General features: G+C 40.0%; 1 protein-coding gene across 7 annotated transcripts in view; it reads right to left on the bottom strand.

Annotated features, from left to right (window-relative positions):
• Nucleotides 1-4,626: 4,626 nt before the first annotated feature.
• The window catches only part of LOC120718387 (zinc finger protein 3-like), a 41,655-nt gene continuing 26,134 nt past the window's right edge, over nt 4,627-20,147 (bottom strand). For 3 of the 7 annotated variants that reach the window (XM_040006928.1, XM_040006925.1, XM_040006929.1), the window contains exon 6: nt 4,629-5,522. In XM_040006928.1, the coding sequence (XP_039862862.1) occupies nt 5,277-5,522 (246 nt within the window). In that variant the 3' untranslated portion in view covers nt 4,629-5,276. Of the gene's footprint in view, nt 6,071-10,916; nt 11,181-11,830; nt 12,265-13,095; nt 13,364-20,147 lie in introns of those variants that run through there. The other 4 variants (XM_040006931.1, XM_040006930.1, XM_040006927.1 and 1 more) reach the window with 4 other exon arrangements.

Raw genomic sequence — 20,147 nt, 5'->3', positions numbered from 1 at the left:
AGGCCAGGTATCATAAAAATGTACAGCATACCTGTAGTAAAACAGTCACTGCAGGCTTTAAAAAATACAAATACAGCTCAGAAATATATCATACACAAGATAATGGCTTATATCTAGAAAATGTTTCTCAGCTGTATTATCATTATAATCAGTCACATTTGCTTTTGATTGTTAAATTAATATTTCAAAATGTTGGCATTGGCTTTTCAGGTTCTTTATTTCTTGCATGAGAATTCTTCACATTTAAACAATAAGAACAAGTAGTCTGATGTCTTGCATTCATTATGAAGGTATACTTTTAAATACACTACGTTTTATTTTTAGTTTCAGAACACATTAGGTTTTTGCACAAAGTATCAGATCAGTAACACCGACATTACCTTGAATTTTACTTGGTATCACTTCAGAAAAGACATCAGTGGTAACACACGTCACTTTTAGAGGCTTCAGAGTGTGTGTTGAGTAATCCAGGAAGATTTTTGTGAAGGTTGGGGAAACCTGCATTCAGCTGAGACTGAAGAAGTCACTTGGATGAGTGACGAAACGTTTCTCCCACTGAAAATGTCCGAAGGAACGACAATCATCCTTTTGAGACTATTCAAGGGTCTTTTTGAGATTGAACCAGCAAGAAAGAGATTTTCCCGTTTTGATTTTGATCTGATTTCTCCCAATACCCACATAGTAATAAATCATTAGTAATAATAACTACAGAAATACCAATAAACAACACAGCACATCACATGTTCTTACATCTTTCTTCTAATTTCTGTTGTGTTCAAAAGAGCTTGGATTCAACAACATCGCCTCATCTATGCTGAGACATTACAGAGACCTGCAAAAAAACAAGGAGACCAACCAAGGTGGACCAAGCTCAGGTAAGTCACAGGATGTGATGATAAGACAGTATACAAACATAAGATTAGATAGTACATTTCTGTTAAACAACATTATTTATATTTATTTTCTAATTAGTTGGACATAAATTATCTGACATTAAGGAGTGGGACTACAGTTTTTCGTGGCCCTCCTTCCCCCTTTTCACCTCAAATTAGTGGAAGGGGATCTGCCTGGCATGGGAGACACAGGTAGCGCCGAATGAGGTCATCCCAAAATCACATCCTCAGTTCATCTTCATGCCATCTGCCCTTATTTACTAGAAATGCTGTCAACATTGATTTAAAATGTAAGGGACTCTCTCAGTTATTGATTTTTTTTAAACGGTGTGTGTGCAGACTGAGGTGTGGGTCGTAGCTGTTTTTCATTTCTTTTTTCTCTCTTCTCCAGCTCAGCCAATCACAGGCCAGCAGCCTGTGGCTAAAGGAATGGCCAAAGCTCTGTTTGACTTCACAGCAGAAAGCGAGGATGAGCTCACACTGAAGGTGTGTGAGGAGCCATAAGTATTTGGACACAAACACACTGTAGTCTTGCCTCTGTACACTTTCAAAGTGCTTATTTTATACATAATCCCTCCTTCACTGGCATTAATACCTCTGTAGACTTCATGCTGACAATTCCAGTAATCTCATGAGTTTCTCCTTGGATAATGAGAGAACAGGACTCACCTGGTCATGAAACTATCAGTTAACTATTCAGGTATTTTTAAGCCTCAGAAAATTGGCTTAAAAAAAGAAAAAGTATAAAAACAGTTGTTAATCCAGTGTTTTTGTTAAACGCCTTAAATTAAGGCTGAAAGACTGCACTTCAATCACATCTTGACTGGTTGATTTCAAATCCACTCTGGTGGTGTACACAAGAAAAACTACAGAAAACAATATATCACTGACAAATCCTTACAGATATAAATAAAATACCCTGTCAGATTTCCGGTGTTTAGTTTTTAGGTGTTGATTTTTTTGGGTGGGTTAATAACATGTCTGCTCTCTTTCTTTGTGTTTCTGTGCAGGCCGGTGATATAATCACACAGGTGGAGCCTGTGGATGAACAGCTGATGTGGGTAAACAAAGAATGAAACTGTTGTTTGTTGCCGCTCTATAAAACAGGTTGGAGGTTTTGAACTGGAAACCTCCGACCTGTCGATGCTACAGGGAGTGCTGGTGCTCCCACGGACACGCACATGAATCTGATCCAGTGTTGTTGAGAAAAACTGAAACTTTTAAAGGAATACAATCAACTCAGGGTATGCTGGAGGTTTGATAACTTATTTGAAGTGTCTGTGGTCATGATATCTGCGCACTGGATGATTAAGAGGCGGATTTTCCTCTCAGGGTCCATCGGTGGATCTAGCCCGTATAATAAATAAATATGTAACCCAATAAGTATAAAATCCAGAAAGCTGGAAAGAAACAACATGGGGCGGTTCATTTGCAAACACAAGTCTAACTTAAGTTCCACTGCTTTTTGTAAGAAAAAAAAATCAGATTGTTACAAGCTTAATTTACATAAAATGTCAGAAATCTGCACTGTCATGAAAAAAAAATTAAACCAAATTTTTCATGATTTGTCAGATTAACCTTCTGAGGTCCAAAATATGATTGGCCATTTTTGACTTCTTTTGATTTTACATTTGTATTTCACCTTTAAATTGTTTCATTTTATTTTTCCCCTTGCCTTGTTTGGTATCATTCTTTTCAGCTCAACCTCAGTGGTCTGAATTTACTTGTTTTTTGTCCAATTCAATTCAATTTTATTTATATAGCGCCAAATCACAACAACAGTCACCTCAAGGCACTTTATATTGTACAGTAGATCCTACAATAATAGAAACAGAGAAAACCCCAATAACCATATGACCCCCTATGAGCAAGCATTTTCGCGACAGTGGGAAGGAAGAACTCCCTTTTAACAGGAAGAAACTTCCGGCAGAACCAGGCTCAGGGAGGGGCGGAAGACAGGATAAAGACATGCTGTGGAAGAGAGACAGAGATTAATAACAGATATGATTCAATGCAGAGAGGTCTATTAACACATAGTGAGTGAGAAAGGTGACTGGAAAGGAAAAACTCAATGCATCATGGGAATCCCCGGCAGCCTACGTCTATTGCAGCAAAACTAAGGGAGGATTCAGGGTAACCTGGTCCAGCCCTAACTATATGCTTTAGCAAAAAGGAAAGTTTTAAGCCTAATCTTAAAAGTAGAGATAGTGTCTGTCTCCCGAATCCAAACTGGAAGCTGGTTCCACAGAAGAGGGGCCTGAAAATTGAAGGCTCTGCCTCCCATTCTACTTTTAAATACTCTAGGAACAACAAGCAGACCTGCAGTGAACTCGTTTTTCAGCATCACTCTGAGACAGGACATTTCTAATTTTAGAGATGTTGCACAAATGGAAGAAAGCAGTTTTACATATTTGTTTAATATGTGCGTTGAAGGACTCCAAGGTTCCTCACAGTATTACTGGAGGCCAAGGTAATGCCATCCAGAGAAAGAATCTGGTTAGATACCATATTTCTATGATTTTAGGGCCCAAGTGGCAGGACAAGAGATGAGAGATGAGTCCACTGTCAGAGGCCATAAGAAGATCATTTGTAACCTTCACTAAAGCTGTTTCTGTGCTGTGATGAGCTCTGAAACCTGACTGAATCTCTTCAAATAAACCATTCCTCTGCAGATGATCTGTTAGCTGTTTGACAACTACTCTTTTCAAGGATTTTTGATATGAAAGGAAGGTTGGAGATTGGCCTATAATTAGTTAAGACAGCTGGGTCTAGGGATGGCTTTTTAACCCTCTGTGGTCCAGGGTATACTTGGCCGTTTTTGACTACTTTTGATTTTACCTCTATATTTCACCTTTAAAAACGCTTTATCTTGCCTTGTTTGGTATCATTTTTTTTCCAGCACAACCTCAAATATCTGAAATCTGAGTTATTTTTTCCATTTTGGCATATTATATTAGCACAATTCATCTAAATTCAGACAAAAAAATTCAAAATCCGAATAGAAAAAAGTTATATTTTATACTGTAAAACCCACAAACATGTTTATTGAATCATTTTCACAACTTGGAATGCAAATAGAAATTGTACAGTTCTAAAAATCCTGCACATGTTTTGCAAACAACAAAGTTATATGGTACTATTTACCTAAAAATGCAGCCAAGGCCTCAGGCGTTTTTTGTTTTTTTTTAATATAACCATTTAAATCTATTTACAGAACAATCAGGTGTTCTGCATCAAATAAGAAGGCACACAAATTATTTGTGCCAGTCCAAATAAAAATAGTTTGTGTTCAGTATAAGACAGAGGAGAACACCACAGGCCTAAACCCTGCAGGTTTGACAACAGGAGGTGCATCAGTCCAGTTTTCCAGGTGGAAACAGCGTTTACACTGGAATCTGCCTTTGGTGGCTTTTTGGAGCAAATGTGACATTCAGCAGTCTAACTGACACACAATACAAAACAATAACTACACAACACACTAACTATAGGCTCCAAACACACTACACGTCACTAATGTCTCACATATGAAAACTCGCTCTCCCTCTCTTTCTTTCGCTCGCCCGCTTTCCGTCGCGGGTGTCACTCCTAAAAACTTCCTCTTTTCCTTAAACAACAAGTGTCACATGTTGCCATATCATTTTTTGATTGGCTGACATGGTAAACTCTAACACCAATAGGGAAGGGTTGTTTTTTCTTTTTCTTTTTTCACTCGCAAGTGGAGAGTGTTTGCTAGCGCTGTCCGTAGAAAACGCAGTTTTTACCGTTCTTCCCTGCTGTAAACACCACTGTTTTGTTCAGAAAAAAACATTGCGTGTATTTTTTATCATAACATTGGTTTTACGTGGCCAATCGAGACAATTCAAAAACTGGTATATAGTTTGAAGTTCGCATTTTCGACCCAATGGAGACTGAGTCGCTGCATCTTGTAACTGTGTCATCTTAAATTGGTCATGTGATTTTGACACGCCGGTGCATCCGTCGGCCCCAGAGGGTTAAGGCAAAAAAAGGGTGGGACTAACAAGATGTACTGGGGACTTCCCTCTTCAAGCATGAAACTTGGTATTTGATACTTTTGCTTCCTGACAAGAATAAACACAATTCTTGACTGTTGTTCAATTTTGTTGATTTTTATTTTGATAAAAACTCACTTGAGCAAAGGATTAAAACTATTAAATAGAACGGGAGCATACCGAACTTTAACCATCAAGAAATGTGAGATCAGTTTTTCTGATACAATTAATAGAATAATGTAATAAACTGAACAAACAACACAGATTTCTTTACTGCTGTGGAAAAAAATAGTGACTTGAATATGGATCATCTTTTCACTCAGGTGTTCACCAATGACTCACAGCTGTCTCACATTCTCTAAATATGAACATTTTAAACAGTATGAATTCTCATGTGCTTCTTTAATTTGTTCCTCTCAACAAATCTTTTCCCACAGGTGCTACAAGAATACGGCTTCTCACCTGTGTGAATTCTCGTGTGTGTTTTGAAATTTGATAATTGAGTAAATCTTTTCCCACAGGTGCTACAAGAATACGGCTTCTCACCTGTGTGAATTCTCGTGTGTTTTTTGAACGCTGATGGGTCAGCAAATCTTTTCCCACAGGTGCTACAACAATATGGTTTCTCACCTGTGTGAATTCTCATATGTTTTTTTAACGCTGATGAGTCAGAAGATCTTTTCCCACAGGTGCTACAAGAATACGGTTTCTCACCTGTGTGAACTCTTAGATGTGCAGTCATTCTGTATTTATCAGGTAAAGTTTTTCCACAGACGTCACACTGAATAGACTTGTTCTTTGTGTCCGTTCTACTTGGACGTCTGTTCTTCAGCTCCGTACGTCTAGAAGATCCTGAGTCCACATGCTGGCTTTCTTCATGATCTCGGCTCTCTGCTCTAGAAGAGCTGTGAGAAAGGAGCTGCTCACTGTTTGGTTCTGGTTCACTGTGGGAACTTTCCTCATAAGCGGGTGTCACCATGAAGGTATCAGCCTCCTGCTTCAGCCCAAGCTGCTCTCCCTTCTGACTGCTGCAGAGTTCCTCCTTTTCCTCTTTAATCTGTGGAGGCTCTGGGTCCTTCTGGTTCAGACTGGAGTTCCTCTCCTGGTTAAAGACGTGCTGGTCTGTAAGAACCTCCTCTTCCTCAAAAGCATGCTGCTGTAGGGCATCTGAATGCACAAAGGGGAAAAGATGATAGTAAAACAAACATTTGAGAAAATATTTACTGGTCTGAGCCATTAGCAGGTCTCTACATAGCGAGCCTGTTGCTCACATATGCCACTAAAATTTAAAGTCTACAAACGTGACAAATTATTTGGGCACTGATGCAAATGTTTAGTTCTGACACTCTTATTAGCAAAGTTCAAAGTTCAAATTCATATGTGAATATCTGTGACGTATGAAATAAATAGATGTTGTGTTTTGTTAAATGAATGTGTATGTCTGGATTGGCTACAGTTATAACAAGGCATGCTAGGGCAGAGTTCTATTACATAGGTGTAAACGTTTTGGCTGTGCTTGAAATGCCGTAAAAAAAATCTCTTCTTGCCTGATAAATCTAAGTTTAGAAACTCTGAATTCCATATTTTCCAAAACAGAATAGAAATATTTATTCATAGTTACCCATGTTGGAGTCAAATGTTAAATATTGTCATTGTGTTACTTAAATTTGTAAGTCTTAGTTCAAGCAGCAGCATCAAAGACATTCCTTTGTCTCTGACCACCTCTCCAGCCAATTTGTTGGTGGGGGAGGCTATAGTGTTTCATTATAGGGACATCCTATGTTAAGGTTGTGTTTTTTGGTTAGTAAACTTCCTGCCTTTATGACCCTTTTGTGGGCAGGAGGACACACAAGTGCACCCCCAAACACAAACACACACACACACACACACTCGCACATGCATATACATACACACACATGCACACACGTGCACACATAGTTATTTGGATAAAAGTTGCCACTGTTGTACTTAAATTTGTAAATCTTGTCCTAAACTGCATGTTTAGATGTTTTTCTGTTCCTCCCCTACACACCTTAGATGGTGGGGAAGGCAATTAGCTATAGTGTTTAACATTTCATGAAAGATTCTGGGTTTCCTTATTTGGTAAGGAATGTTTACTTCCTGCCCTTTATAGGCTCACCTGTGCTTGTATATAGTGGACCGTTAAAGGGGTTAAACCGTATACAGGGGTGAGGGGAGACGACCCTTTGTGATCAGAAGACAGTGCCTTTAACTTTTATGACCATATGGGTTTTACAATGGGTGGTGCTTCTGCTCACGGAATAAAAAAACTGCAGGGAAGGCTGGTTCTTTGAAGTTGTCTGGGATCGGGCAGGAGCTCTTAGCTCCAAGACCCTGATCCGATCAGCTTCCCTTTAAAATGGATAGAGCTTTGTTCACAGGAATAAGTCTCTGAACTAGGGCTGGGCCATATCATACCGTTCACAGTAATACCAGTATAATGTTGGGCAACGACAAGAAAAGGAAATATCGCGATAGAATATGGGTAAAAAGCGCATGCGCAGTGCCTTTGTTTTCGTACGCACATGGCGAAAAAGGCACAGCGGCAACTGAGAATGACAAGGGTGAAAGTGGATCGTTGAATGAAACGGAGGAACCAGAATTGGTTTGTAAAAATGCAACTTCAGCGGTGTGGAACTGGTTTAGCTTTCATCCGTCAGATTTATTACCTTTTCCTAAAAGACTTTCACATGTGGGCACTCCCATATGCAATGAAACAAAGAGCCCCTTATCCACTCCCCACTTAATACAGGCGTCTGGGATGTTTGGGTTAAAATGATGCAATTTTGAGAGGGTAATAGTAGAGTCTTGTTAACCATCTATATTGAAGTAATGTTGATTGTCTGACTCTAGGCCAAGGAGCATGATTTATACCACTCATCATCAGATATATCCATTTGCAAATCATTCCTCCATGCCTCTAAAATAGACTCTATGGAAAACTCCAAAGAATCAACAAACACTTTGGAAAAATGCAGAAACTTGACCTCTCCCATTTAGATGTTTTATAACTGTGCTCTCTAGAGAACAGTAGGTGGAGAGTTCTAAGCTTTAACCTTGTGTGGTTAAAATAAAATTTCTTAATTGAAGAAAATTGAAAAAGTGTTTTGCAGGAATAGAAAATGTACTTCTAAGTTGTTCAAAAGACATTAGAGTATTATTCCTAAATAAATCAGACACTTTTCTTATACCTTGATCGAATCAAAGTCTAAAGCCTGCATCTGCCCTACCGGGAGGAAAGCTGTTATTTCTAAATATTGGGGGGAACCTTGACAGTTGTGATGTTTCTCCCAAGTAGTTATGTGTTTCAAACCAGATTATTATAGTGTTTTTCAGAAACGGATTCTCAGTTTGTTTATTTAGTGTCTTCCTGGTAGCCAAAAAGTAGCACATTAAATTTGGAAGTTTTGATTTAGTATTGATTCGTTTAAGTTGGTGCAAAACAGGATCACATCATCAGCATATAGGGCAATACGATGGTCAATATTGCCTACTTTAATTCCTGATGTTTTTATGAATTGAATTGACAATGCAAGAGGCTCAACTGCCAACTCAACTGCCAAGGTGAACAAGAGAGGTGACAAGGGGGACCCTTGTCTAGTTCCGTGGTGTAGTCTGAATGGTGTGGAAAAATGACTGTTAGTTAAAATCTCTGCTTGAGGATTGGAGTATATCAATTGAATCCATTTAAAAAATGTGTTTCCAATACCAAACTTTTTCAGAACTTCAAATACAAACGGCCATTCCATCCTGTCAAAGGCTTTTTCAGCATCCCCTGAAATTAAAGCATTGTCTCTGCCCTTTTTTTTCATAAATGATATTCATGACCCTCCAAATATTGTGAGAAACTTAGATGTTTCACATCTTTCATTCTGCTGGATTTTATGCATGCATTTACCTTTTTGCATGAGTTAATGGCAAAAATGTGTTCATGTAAATGAAAACAGAAAATCAGGCTAAAGAGATTCATTCATGCTGCTTATTACAGTTGGACCTTCAATTCTTCTTGTGCCTCTAAAAATAAATGCAACCTTGAGCTGTGGTTATTCTCTTCCATTTGTTCTTATTAGGGTATGGGGTGCTGGAGCCAATCCCAGCTACCATAGGGAGAGGCAGGGTTGACCCTGGAAAGGTCAACACTCTGTCGCAAGGGGAACACAGAAAGACAGACAACTATTCGCACTGACATTCATACCTATGGGCAATTTAGAGTCACCAACTAACCTAACCCAGCTGTGTGCATGTCTCTGGAGAGTGAACAAGGGGAGAACATACAAACTCCACACAGAAAGACCTAGACACCTGGGGCCCGTTCTTCGTACCTCGCTTACTACATCCAAGATCAAATGACACATCCAAGATCAAATCATCGCGCTACCCGTGAGCTCGCTAATCCGGTTCTCGGAACACACCTGCTGTTGACGATTAGTACAGCTGGATGAAGTAATGTGAGATCACTGGGTGTCGTAAAAGGGGCTACGCATCGAGAGTAGAAACATTGATCGGCAACCCTCTGATTGGTCGGCGAAAATGTCGAAGGAGCGCGCTCGGTATTTTTCGGCAGCAGAGCAAGAACTCTTGAGTGAGGGATTTCAGGAGTTTCAGAGTTTAATCAGAACGCAAGGGAACACTGCAAAGGCTGCAAAAGCAAGGAGAGAGGGCTGGCAGAAAGTTGCTGACAAATTAAACTCGTAAGTAATTTAATAATAACAATAATAATGGATTGGATTTATATAGCGCTTTTCAAGGCACCCAAAGCGCTTTACAATGCCACTATTCAGTCACTCTCACATTCACACACTGGTGGAGGCAGCTACGGTTGTAGCCACAGCTGCCCTGGGGCAGACTGACAGAAGCCAGGCTGCCATATCGCGCCATCGGCCCCTCTGGCCAACACCAGTAGGCGGTAGGGTAGATTTATTATATCACACTATATTATCCAATATTATATTACATTATATTATACCATATTATGTTATATTATATCCTCTTTCACATTAGAGCCACAACAGGACCCACTAGAACATGGGAACAGGTAAAAGTGAAATATAAGAATATTCTACAGAATGGTAATATTTATCACTTATATTGCTTTTCGTCTCTTGGAAAGAGACCCTGAAATAATCTGTTTGTTTGTTCATAACAGCAACCAAGAAAAGGGCAGAGCAAAAAAAGACAGGTGGTGGTCCTGCATCCCCTCGTCAACAAGTTGGTTGAGTGAATAATACCCTCACGGGAATATCGATATCTCTCTATGAGCACACTTTCGCGCTGAGCTAAAGGATCCTGTCTGTCCCGCAATATACGCTGGATTCTGAAAACTCTCCTTATCAATCTTGCACCTTCCGCAATGGGTGGCTCGTGTAAACGGACAGGATATGACTGCGACAGACTTCCCAAATCCACCTTCGCTTTTATAGCCGTGGTTTCTCATCTTGATTACACGAAGTGATTTACAATTACTACTCTGAAATATGAATAACATCTGTAATAATCACATACATGTAATAGAATGTTAATAGTACATTTCCCTTTTTTAGGAAATGACCTGTATGTATCTGTGTGAAATCAATGAAAGGATCAAGTGCTGCATTATCTTTAGTTACATTGATGTTATTTATTTATGGTGAAACAGTGGTGGAATATCGCTGTTGCTTTCGTATAAATGAAGCGGACATACCTGCGTGGCCGCGATCTAATCCTGTTTATATCCTGTCATAAAGTAAGCCTGCTCCCGAGCAGGTTTACGCTTACGGCTCTGTTGCTATGACAGCAAGTCCCGGATGAGCTTCGGGGAACCGAACGATCCAGGATCACGCGAAATCGTCAACAATCTAATCCAGCTAACTTACTTAGCGAGGTACGAAGAACGGACCCCTGGTGGAGTCAAACCCAGGACCTTGTTGTTGGGAGCCAACAGTGCTAACCACTGTTCCACTGTGACGCCTGTGAGTCATATTCAATGTTATAAAGACATCACAGTTTTACATACCTATTCTGTGTAGCTTTATCTCAGGTTTCCAGATAGTCTCCATCTGTCTGAGCTGCTCTTCATCAGTCCAGACGATAATGCCTTCAGCCTCCTGCTTCAGTCCAAGCTGCTCTCCCTCCTGACTGCTGCAGAGCTCCTCCTGTTCCTCTTTAATCTGTGGAGGCTCTGGGTCCTCCTGGTCCAGACTGGAGTTCCTCTCCTGGTTACAGACCTGCTGCTCATCCAGACCCTCCTCTTCCTCACAGTCATGTTGTCGTGGGAAGTCTCGAGGAACAAAGAAACAGAAGAATAATAATGACTAATGTGTTGATACATAAACTCAAACTATTTTATAAAGCATGAATCAAAACCTGAATAAATGCTGATCAGCCTGTCATATGACCAATTATGAGCCACACACACACACACACACAGAGGGAAATAGTTGTGCACACTAACAGCTAAACGCTAACATGTTAGCATTGAAGCTCCTCACTCCACACAGAAAGACACAAAGTTCACCAAAGTAAACTGCAGGGTGACACCATGAAAACATCAGTGTGTGAAATCCTTCTTTAAATGAAGCTTCACTTCAACTTCAGAGAAGTCTGTTAACAACTTGTTAAATGTGTTTTCTGCTGACATCTAACTAGATCTTTACTGCACAGCCTCAGTGTTTACAGAGGATCCAACACACACCTGATGTACTCGACATTGGAATCTGTTAGAGAAAAAAAAAGTTTAATAAATAAATGATTTAAAATGTATTAAAACCTAACCTATCAGTGACCATGGACCTGCACCAGTCCAACATAGTCCATCACTGGACACTGACCCACAGCACTGATAAATACCCAGTTTAACATCTTCTAGTAAAGTCAGTCACACTGAAGAATCTGAGCTTGAACAGCACAGAGTTAAAAACATGTCCATACCTATGATGTGTGAGTTTCTGTCGGGTTTCCGGCTGATATCCAGCAGTCTGTGCTGACGGTTGATCTCCTCCTCATACTGGACGATGGTTTTTTGAACCTCTGAGAAGATTTCTTCACAAACAGCAGTTAGTCTCTCCTTGATGAACTCTCTCAGATACTGAGCTGAACTCATCGCTGCTTCAACTCAGGCTGAGCGGATCGATACAAGCATCGATGAAGCGATACAGGTATTGCTATCAGATCCACACTGATGTGATGGGATCAATACTTTAGCTTCTGTCTCTTCTCCAGGTTCAGTTCGCTTCATCAGCAGCAGCTATGTCTGCAAACACACTGATCCTCTACCACAGTAGTGCTGTCCTCCTCCCTTCTTCTTCGGGGCCTGATGGCGTTTGACAAATCAGCTTACAGGTGCATTAATCCCGCCTATTGGACTCTGGAGTGTGGACAGGAGAATAGCAGGAAAAACAAGGATAATTATATTCTTTCATCAATTTTATAATTCAATAGTATAATTTGCCATTTACTGCTAAAATTGTCATTTGTGCTGCTTCTGTTTTAAAGATATTAATGAAAATGTAAAGGTCAAAAGATCAACCAGCCCCTCCACATTACACAAATCAAACTAAATTGATGTCAAACATTTGTGCTACGTTTTGTGCTGCAACATATTTTGTTTGTGCTGCTATCATTTAAAATATATTAATAAAACAAGGTCTTGATGCGTGCTTAATGATCAAGGTAAGTAAATCTCAAAAGGTTGATTCTGTTCATCAGACAGCTGGGCCAGTATATCGCTGACCTGTTGAAACCTCATGCTTCATCCCGAGCACATAGTTCTTCAGGGCAGAAGTTACTGTTGCCCCCACGTACTAGGTTCAAAACCTGTGGGGATCAGGCTTTTCAGGCACCAAGGCTGTGGGACTCTCTATCGTTGTCGTTACGCTGCCAAGACTCCACTACAAACGAACTTATATTCAGTAAAAGGACTAGATGTTGTAGTCCTTGATAATGCTTCTGATTGAATTTAATCTAATTGTGAAGCACTTTGTGATTTTTATCTGTGAAAAGTGATATATAAATACATTTTATTTAATTACTTGATGTATTTTATGTGGCAGCATGTTATAGAGTCGTGTGTCTTTATTTTGCTGAACCACATCCCTACAAACACTCATCAGAGATCCGTTTCTCAGTATTTTAGCACTCTTCATCTCCCTACAGGCGTATTTATCGCTGTTGTTGCTAAATCTGGTTCCACTCACCGAACGACGACCGTCTGGAGACGATTTTATGATCACTTTAAATCCGTCCTCGTGTCTCGTTGTCACGGTTACACTGCGCTCACTGTCCGTTTCCTCCACATTACAGGTTTACTTTCACTCTGCTTGTTGTTCTCCTTTTCCGCTTTGTTTTCTGTTTGTTTGTCTTATTGTGTTTATCTTATTTCACCGCTACATCACTCACCATCCACTTCTATTCTCATTTCACTTCCTGAGACGTCACTTCCCTCTGCAGTCTGCTGTCCATTCACAGCCCGTTAGGTCAACTTAGAGCCCCTCCCCCCTACACTGCTGACTGAGCAGACACCTTTGTTTGTTTGTTAGTTTTTTTGGTTTACAAAACTTATAGAGACAGTGTAAAGAGGCCCGTACAACAAATCTGCGACATGTTGAAAGACACTTGCTTAACCTTATTATTGATACAATATTTATCACAGGTCCTCCATCATTCTGCTGCTGTATGTCATTAAATTTTTCTTTCAGTCTCTCTGCTCATTTTGCTCCAGGTTCATTTGTGTGTAATCATTTTCTCACATATGAATTCAGATCAGACTCACTGAGCTCAACATGAACTTCCTGCGAGCAGAAACTAAAATTAGCGCAAAAACAGCAGGAATATTTGAAACATGGTGGATGTGTTGCAGACGAGTAGGAAGCAGAAATATCTGCCTAAATTTTATTGGAGTTTTATTATTTTTATTTTAAACCATAATGTTTGCTGATATCATGCCCCTATTGTTTGCTCTCATCAATGTTCTGTTTTTAACTGCTTTCCACTTCTGGTCCAAGTATTCTTCAACTAAACATCAGAAACCTTTATTCTAAACTAGTTTTTTTTAAAAGCATCAGATACAGAGTAACTATCTACCATGATTTTAATGAGTCTTCTGGCAACAGATTTGAACTGGGACTGGTTATCTTATGTACTGAGAGAAGAAATCAATACTCACTACAGCTCACTTTTAGATTTTATTTGTTCTCCTCTAAAGTCTGGATTGTAAAACTGAAAAGCCTAAAAGGAAAATTCCTGCCAAATCTTCTGAAATTCAAACAAAGCAGTTCAAGTAGTTATCAAGTAGAAACCTTTCATCTAAAAATGTCTTTAAATGATTTTACTCTAAATACAATAACTGGTTGTTAGTAGCACGATTACATAATCGTAAAAAATGCCCTTAAATGTAAGTACAGTTTGAATCAGTGAAATATTATTTTCACACATCAATGGACCACTGAACTTCTCAGCTTCTAAAATGTAAAGCCTCATTTAGAAACCACACAAGTACATATAATGGTCAGGGATCAACATGAACCTGTCTTGCTAGCAAGTAAAAGATGTTTGTCTTGTTTTTGTTGTTAACGAGAATAAGTCTCTAAACTAGCGGGGCCTGTGGAAGCGCAGACCCAACACATGGACACACAGGTAAAAGGGTCTACATTACTTTTGTCATTCTTTGGAAACGGCCTCTATAGAGTTAAAATTTAAAATTGACTCCTGGTTTTCTCACCCCCTCTAGGTGTAACATATATCCGGCCTTAACACTATTTTTGGGCAATTTACATAACATAGAAATCCTGCAAACTATTACTAAAGTCCCTCTCATTACTCTTCATTACTTTTATGCTCACATTTAACCTGCGTCTAACGAGCTTTTAGTCTCCTAAACAGCACATTTTCTGGAACTGTGGTTCTCTGTGCTCTGTGCTTCTTTTTGGGGTCCCCCTTTCTCTGGTTGGTTCCATTCGGTCTGGGGCTTCCTGGATTCTCGCCAACCCCTGTGGTCGCTGCGGTCCCGAAATCTCCTGTAAAGGATAAACAAAACACCTTTCCCTGCTACGCCTCCATAACCTATTATTTCCATCAGTTGTTCTCTTAATTCTTCAAACTTGGTCAACCTATCATGTTCAGGACTCTAATCAAAAGGATTAGCCTAATTATGTGTGTAAGCGTGTTGGCATTTACCCATCGGCACTCTAGGTCATCCCGAAAATATATCAGTTCAGTCAGTCACGCTGAATGAAGTTTTTGACCTTCATGACCGAGTGACAACTCCTATGAGCACGATTGCAATGTGCGTATACATATATAATCTTCCATTTTATTTATTTAGGTAAACGGCACTTTTAACAACCTTTGACACCCTCTGTTGCTCTGCAAGTGCAAAGTTTCCAAGCAAACTGTGTCTTAACTTCCTGTTATCTGTCTCTGCAAGCATTTTTACATTGACCTTTTACTACACACTGTCACCTTTCACAATAGATCATCTCTTCATGTAAGAAAATCATTTGGTTGTAATTTTTTTTTCTCTATAAAATTTAATTGACTTCTACAGTGGCCTGCTTTTCTTAATAGTAACATGAGTAACGTCCAACATTTTCTCCAAATTTTTTTCAAATCTGCACTACTGCACTTAGTCACAGACCTGACCACTTTATTTAATTATCCTGTATTTTACCATTATATATTTTACCAAGTAGTTCTTCTCAGTCACAGCTATGTTTCCTTTCAGTGGAAGCCTCAGACACACTGCCAGACAGGAAGCTTCTTTGTCACCACTGATTCAGCTAATTTGCATACTGACTCATCTCAGAAGAAGTTGCCTTGACCAAAAAAATGCATATTTAAAACATTACCACATGATTAAATTAATTTTATTTCTACAGTAATCACTTATTTTGGTCAATCGGCACGAGAGCACTTCTAATTCACTATTCTAAAACTACTTTAAGCTTTTAATCACTGGTTTATCTTTTTCCTTTTCACAAAAATCACTGTATTGTCATGCAACTTCCCTGAGTTATTCCTCAACTTCAAGCTTTAAGTGTGTTAAATCTACACCACTTAGTATTTATGTCATGCATTCACATTTATGAGTGTAAGCATGTCTTCATTGCGTGTATGTTGTGTGTTTATATTAATATTGAGTGTAAGCATGTCTTCATTGCATATTTGTTTTATAATCAGGTTTAATTCATGCATCTTTGCACCGAGTTCTGGATTCAAACTGTCTCACTTCTGATTCTCTCCAAAAATAATTTCACATGTGACAATTTGTATGTGTCTTTTATTTCTTTCTTTATCTCTCTCTCTTTTTTCTTTACCTCTCTGTTGTGATGTTCTGGACATTTCTAAACCTCCATGAGATCAGTCTCAATCTTCAATCCAATTTTGCCATATGCTTTCACTATATTACCCCAGATTCACCTTTCACTCTTTCCTGTTCTCATAGTTTGCTCTGTGGCCTCGCAGATCAACACAGGCCCAGATCAGCTGTTTCTTCTCTCCATTCTTTCTCTCTTGATCGTTTTAGTCTTTTCTTGGAGGTTAACTCCCAGCATGGCAAATATGGTCCAGGTATTCTTCAACTAAACATCAGAAACCTTTATTCTAAACTAGTTTTTTTTAAAAGCATCAGATACAGAGTAACTATCTACCATGATCTTAATGAGTCTTCTGGCAACAGATTTGAACTGGGACTGGTTATCTTATGTACTGAGAGAAGAAATCAATACTCACTACAGCTCACTTTTAGATTTTATTTGTTCTCCTCCAAAGTCTGGATTGTAAAACTGAAAAGCCTAAAAGGAAAATTCCTGCCAAATCTTCTGAAATTCAAACAAAGCAGTTCAAGTAGTTATCAAGTAGAAACCTTTCATCTAAAAATGTCTTTAAATGATTTTACTCTAAATACAATAACTGGTTGTTAGTAGCACGATTACATAATCGTAAAAAATGCCCATAAATGTAAGTTCATTTTGAATCAGTGCAATATTATTTTCACACATCAATGGACCACTGAACTTCTCAGCTCATTTAGAAATTACACAAGTACATATAATGGTCAGAGATCAACATGAACCTGTCTTCTCTGTTTGACTTTAATCAACTCTGCAGTGGCTCCAAGTCCATAAAGAAAAAGTCCAGCATAGAGCGGCTGAGTGAATGTGGTCTGGACTCTGTGGAGGAGAGTCATGGTTTCAGAGACGCTGTAGAAAGACAGAATACCTGCTCTGTGATCCAGGTACACTCCTACTCTGGAGGACCGAGGACCTGAGAGGACAGTTTGGACTTTGTTATATTGAAATTCATAACCGTTTGTGTCACAATATAATGCCTGAGATTTGTCATTCCATCCAAATCCACATTCATTGCCCCTTCCTGCTCTGCTGATATTCTTGTATGCAACTGCGACATAAACTGCTCTCCCTCTCCACTCCACCTCCCAGTAACAACGTCCAGTCAAACTCTCTCTACTCAGGACCTGACACCATACAGTGAATCTGTCTGGATGATCAAAATAAGACTTTTGTTGCTTCATAAATGTTACTTTTCTGTTCCCCTCAGATAATAACAGACGTCTGTTTGCTGTGTTTGGATCCAGTGTGATTTCACGTGAACATTTTAAGAATCCAGCTCTGGTCTTTGGCTCTGCTGGTGACAGTAAAACATCCTCTTCAGTGACTGTCAGTGAGATGTTTGTCCATTCCTCTCTCAGAATGTCCTGTAGTTTATCTCTGGTCTCTGACACAGCTGCTGTCACATCCTCAAAGTAGCTCAGAGGACGAATATTGATGCTGGATGAGTGTGTAGACTCACTGAGTGCTGACAGTGAGGGGTAGTTGTGTAGAAACTGGTTGTGATCCTCTGTGTGTGAGAGCTGCTCCAGCTCGCCGTCTTTCCTCTTCAGCTCAGCGATCTCCTGCTCCAGCTTCTCCTGAAGCTCTTTGACTCGACTCACTTCAGTTTCCTGCTGGGATCTGACCTGCTGCTTCACATCAGAGCTTCTTTTCTGGATGAGACGGATCAGCTCAGTGAACATTGTTGTGAAATCAGTTTCACCCCGGTTCGTTTTATTCCTCATAAGTTCCAGAGACGGCACCAGAACTCAGTAGTTATTTCACAAAACCTTTATTCATCTTCATTTAAGCATGCACTTCTAGAACGGAAGACGAGGCCGATGTCCCTCTGCAAAATCCTCACCCCTTTGTTAGTTACAGCCAGCTTTATAGAAGCGACCCCATCATAAAACCCCTATATAACTATAAAACATAGTGTGCTGCAAACTCTGTATCCTCTGGGGAATTTCCACTCAGCATTAACTCCTCTTTGTCTTACTTTCACAGTTCAACTGGGGGAGGGTCTCCTAAAATCTACTCCTAAGTTCATGACACAGTCAGGCCTTTATTTAGATCCAGGGCAGTGTCAGTGTCTCACAATTCTATATCCTATCTAACACATTCCTAAACTCTAAAATAAGCTAAACATTCCTACAACACCTTCTCACTGTCCTCCACTGCTTTATCAGCAGAGCCATTGATGGCCTCCACCTCCTGTTGAGGCAGCTTCACATCTTTCTCTCGCTCCTGGATTCTCTGCTGGATGTTTAGTCATCTCACCTCGAGCTCCTTCTGCTTCTCAGTCCTTTCTGCTGCAGCTGGGACTGTTTCATGGCCTTTATGTTCATCCATCAAGCAGAGATACAGTGGGGCAAAAAAGTATTTAGTCAGCCACCGATTGTGCAAGTTCCCCCACCTAAAATGATGACAGAGGTCAGTAATTTGCACCAGAGGTACACTTCAACTGTGAGAGACAGAATGTGAAAAAAAAAAAAAAATCCATGAATCCACATGGTAGGATTTGTAAAGAATTTATTCGTAAATCAGGGTGGAAAATAAGTATTTGGTCAATAACAAAAATACGACTCAATACTTTGTAACATAACCTTTGTTGGCAATAAGAGAGGTCAAACATTTACTATAGGTCTTTACCAGGTTTGCACACACAGTAGCTGGTATTTTGGCCCATTCCTCCATGCAGATCTTCTCGAGAGCAGTGATGTTTTGGGGCTGTCGCCGAGCAACACGGACTTTCAACTCCCGCCACAGATTTTCTATGGGGTTGAGGTCTGGAGACTGACCAGGCCACTCCAGGACTTTCAAATGCTTCTTACGGAGCCACTCCTTTGTTGCCCGGATGGTGTGTTTTGGATCATTGTCATGTTGGAAGACCCAGCCTCGTTTCATCTTCAAAGTTCTCACTGATGGAAGGAGGTTTTGGCTCAAAATCTCACGATACATGGCCCCATTCATTCTGTCCTTAACACGGATCAGTCGTCCTGTCCCCTTGGCAGAAAAACAGCCCCATAGCATGATGTTTCCACCCCCATGCTTCACAGTAGGTATGGTGTTCTTGGGATGCAACTCAGTATTCTTCTTCCTCCAAACACGACGAGTTGAGTTTATACCAAAAAGTTCTACTTTGGTTTCATCTGACCACATGACATTCTCCCAATCCTCTGCTGTATCATCCATGTGCTCTCTGGCAAACTTCAGACGGGCCTGGACATTCACTGGCTTCAGCAGCGGAACACGTCTGGCACTGCGGGATTTGATTCCCTGCCGTTGTAGTGTGTTACTGATGGTGACCTTTGTTACTTTGGTCCCAGCTCTCTGCAGGTCATTCACCAGGTCCCCCCGTGTGGTTCTGGGATCTTTGCTCACTGTTCTCATGATCATTTTGACCCCACGGGATGAGATCTTGCGTGGAGCCCCAGATCGAGGGAGATTATCAGTGGTCCTGTATGTCTTCCATTTTCTGATGATTGCTCCCACAGTTGATTTTTTCACACCAAGCTGCTTGCCTATTGTAGATTCACTCTTCCCAGTCTGGTGCAGGTCTACAATACTTTTCCTGGTGTCCTTCGAAAGCTCTTTGGTCTTGGCCATGGCAGAGTTTGGAGTCTGACTGTTTGAGGCTGTGGACAGGTGTCTTTTATACAGATGATGAGTTCAAACAGGTGCCATTCATACAGGTAACGAGTGGGGGACAGAAAAGCTTCTTACAGAAGACGTTACAGGTCTGTGAGAGCCAGAGATTTTCCTTGTTTGAGGTGACCAAATACTTATTTTCCACCCTAATTTACGAATAAATTCTTTACAAATCCTACCATGTGAATTCATGGATTTTTTTTTCCCACATTCTGTCTCTCACAGTTGAAGTGTACCTCTGGTGCAAATTACTGACCTCTGTCATCATT

This window comes from Simochromis diagramma, unplaced genomic scaffold, assembly GCF_900408965.1.
Source record: "Simochromis diagramma unplaced genomic scaffold, fSimDia1.1 OVJJ01000141.1, whole genome shotgun sequence".
Taxonomy (NCBI): domain Eukaryota; kingdom Metazoa; phylum Chordata; class Actinopteri; order Cichliformes; family Cichlidae; genus Simochromis; species Simochromis diagramma.
This window is presented reverse-complemented; position numbering and strand designations above follow the sequence as displayed.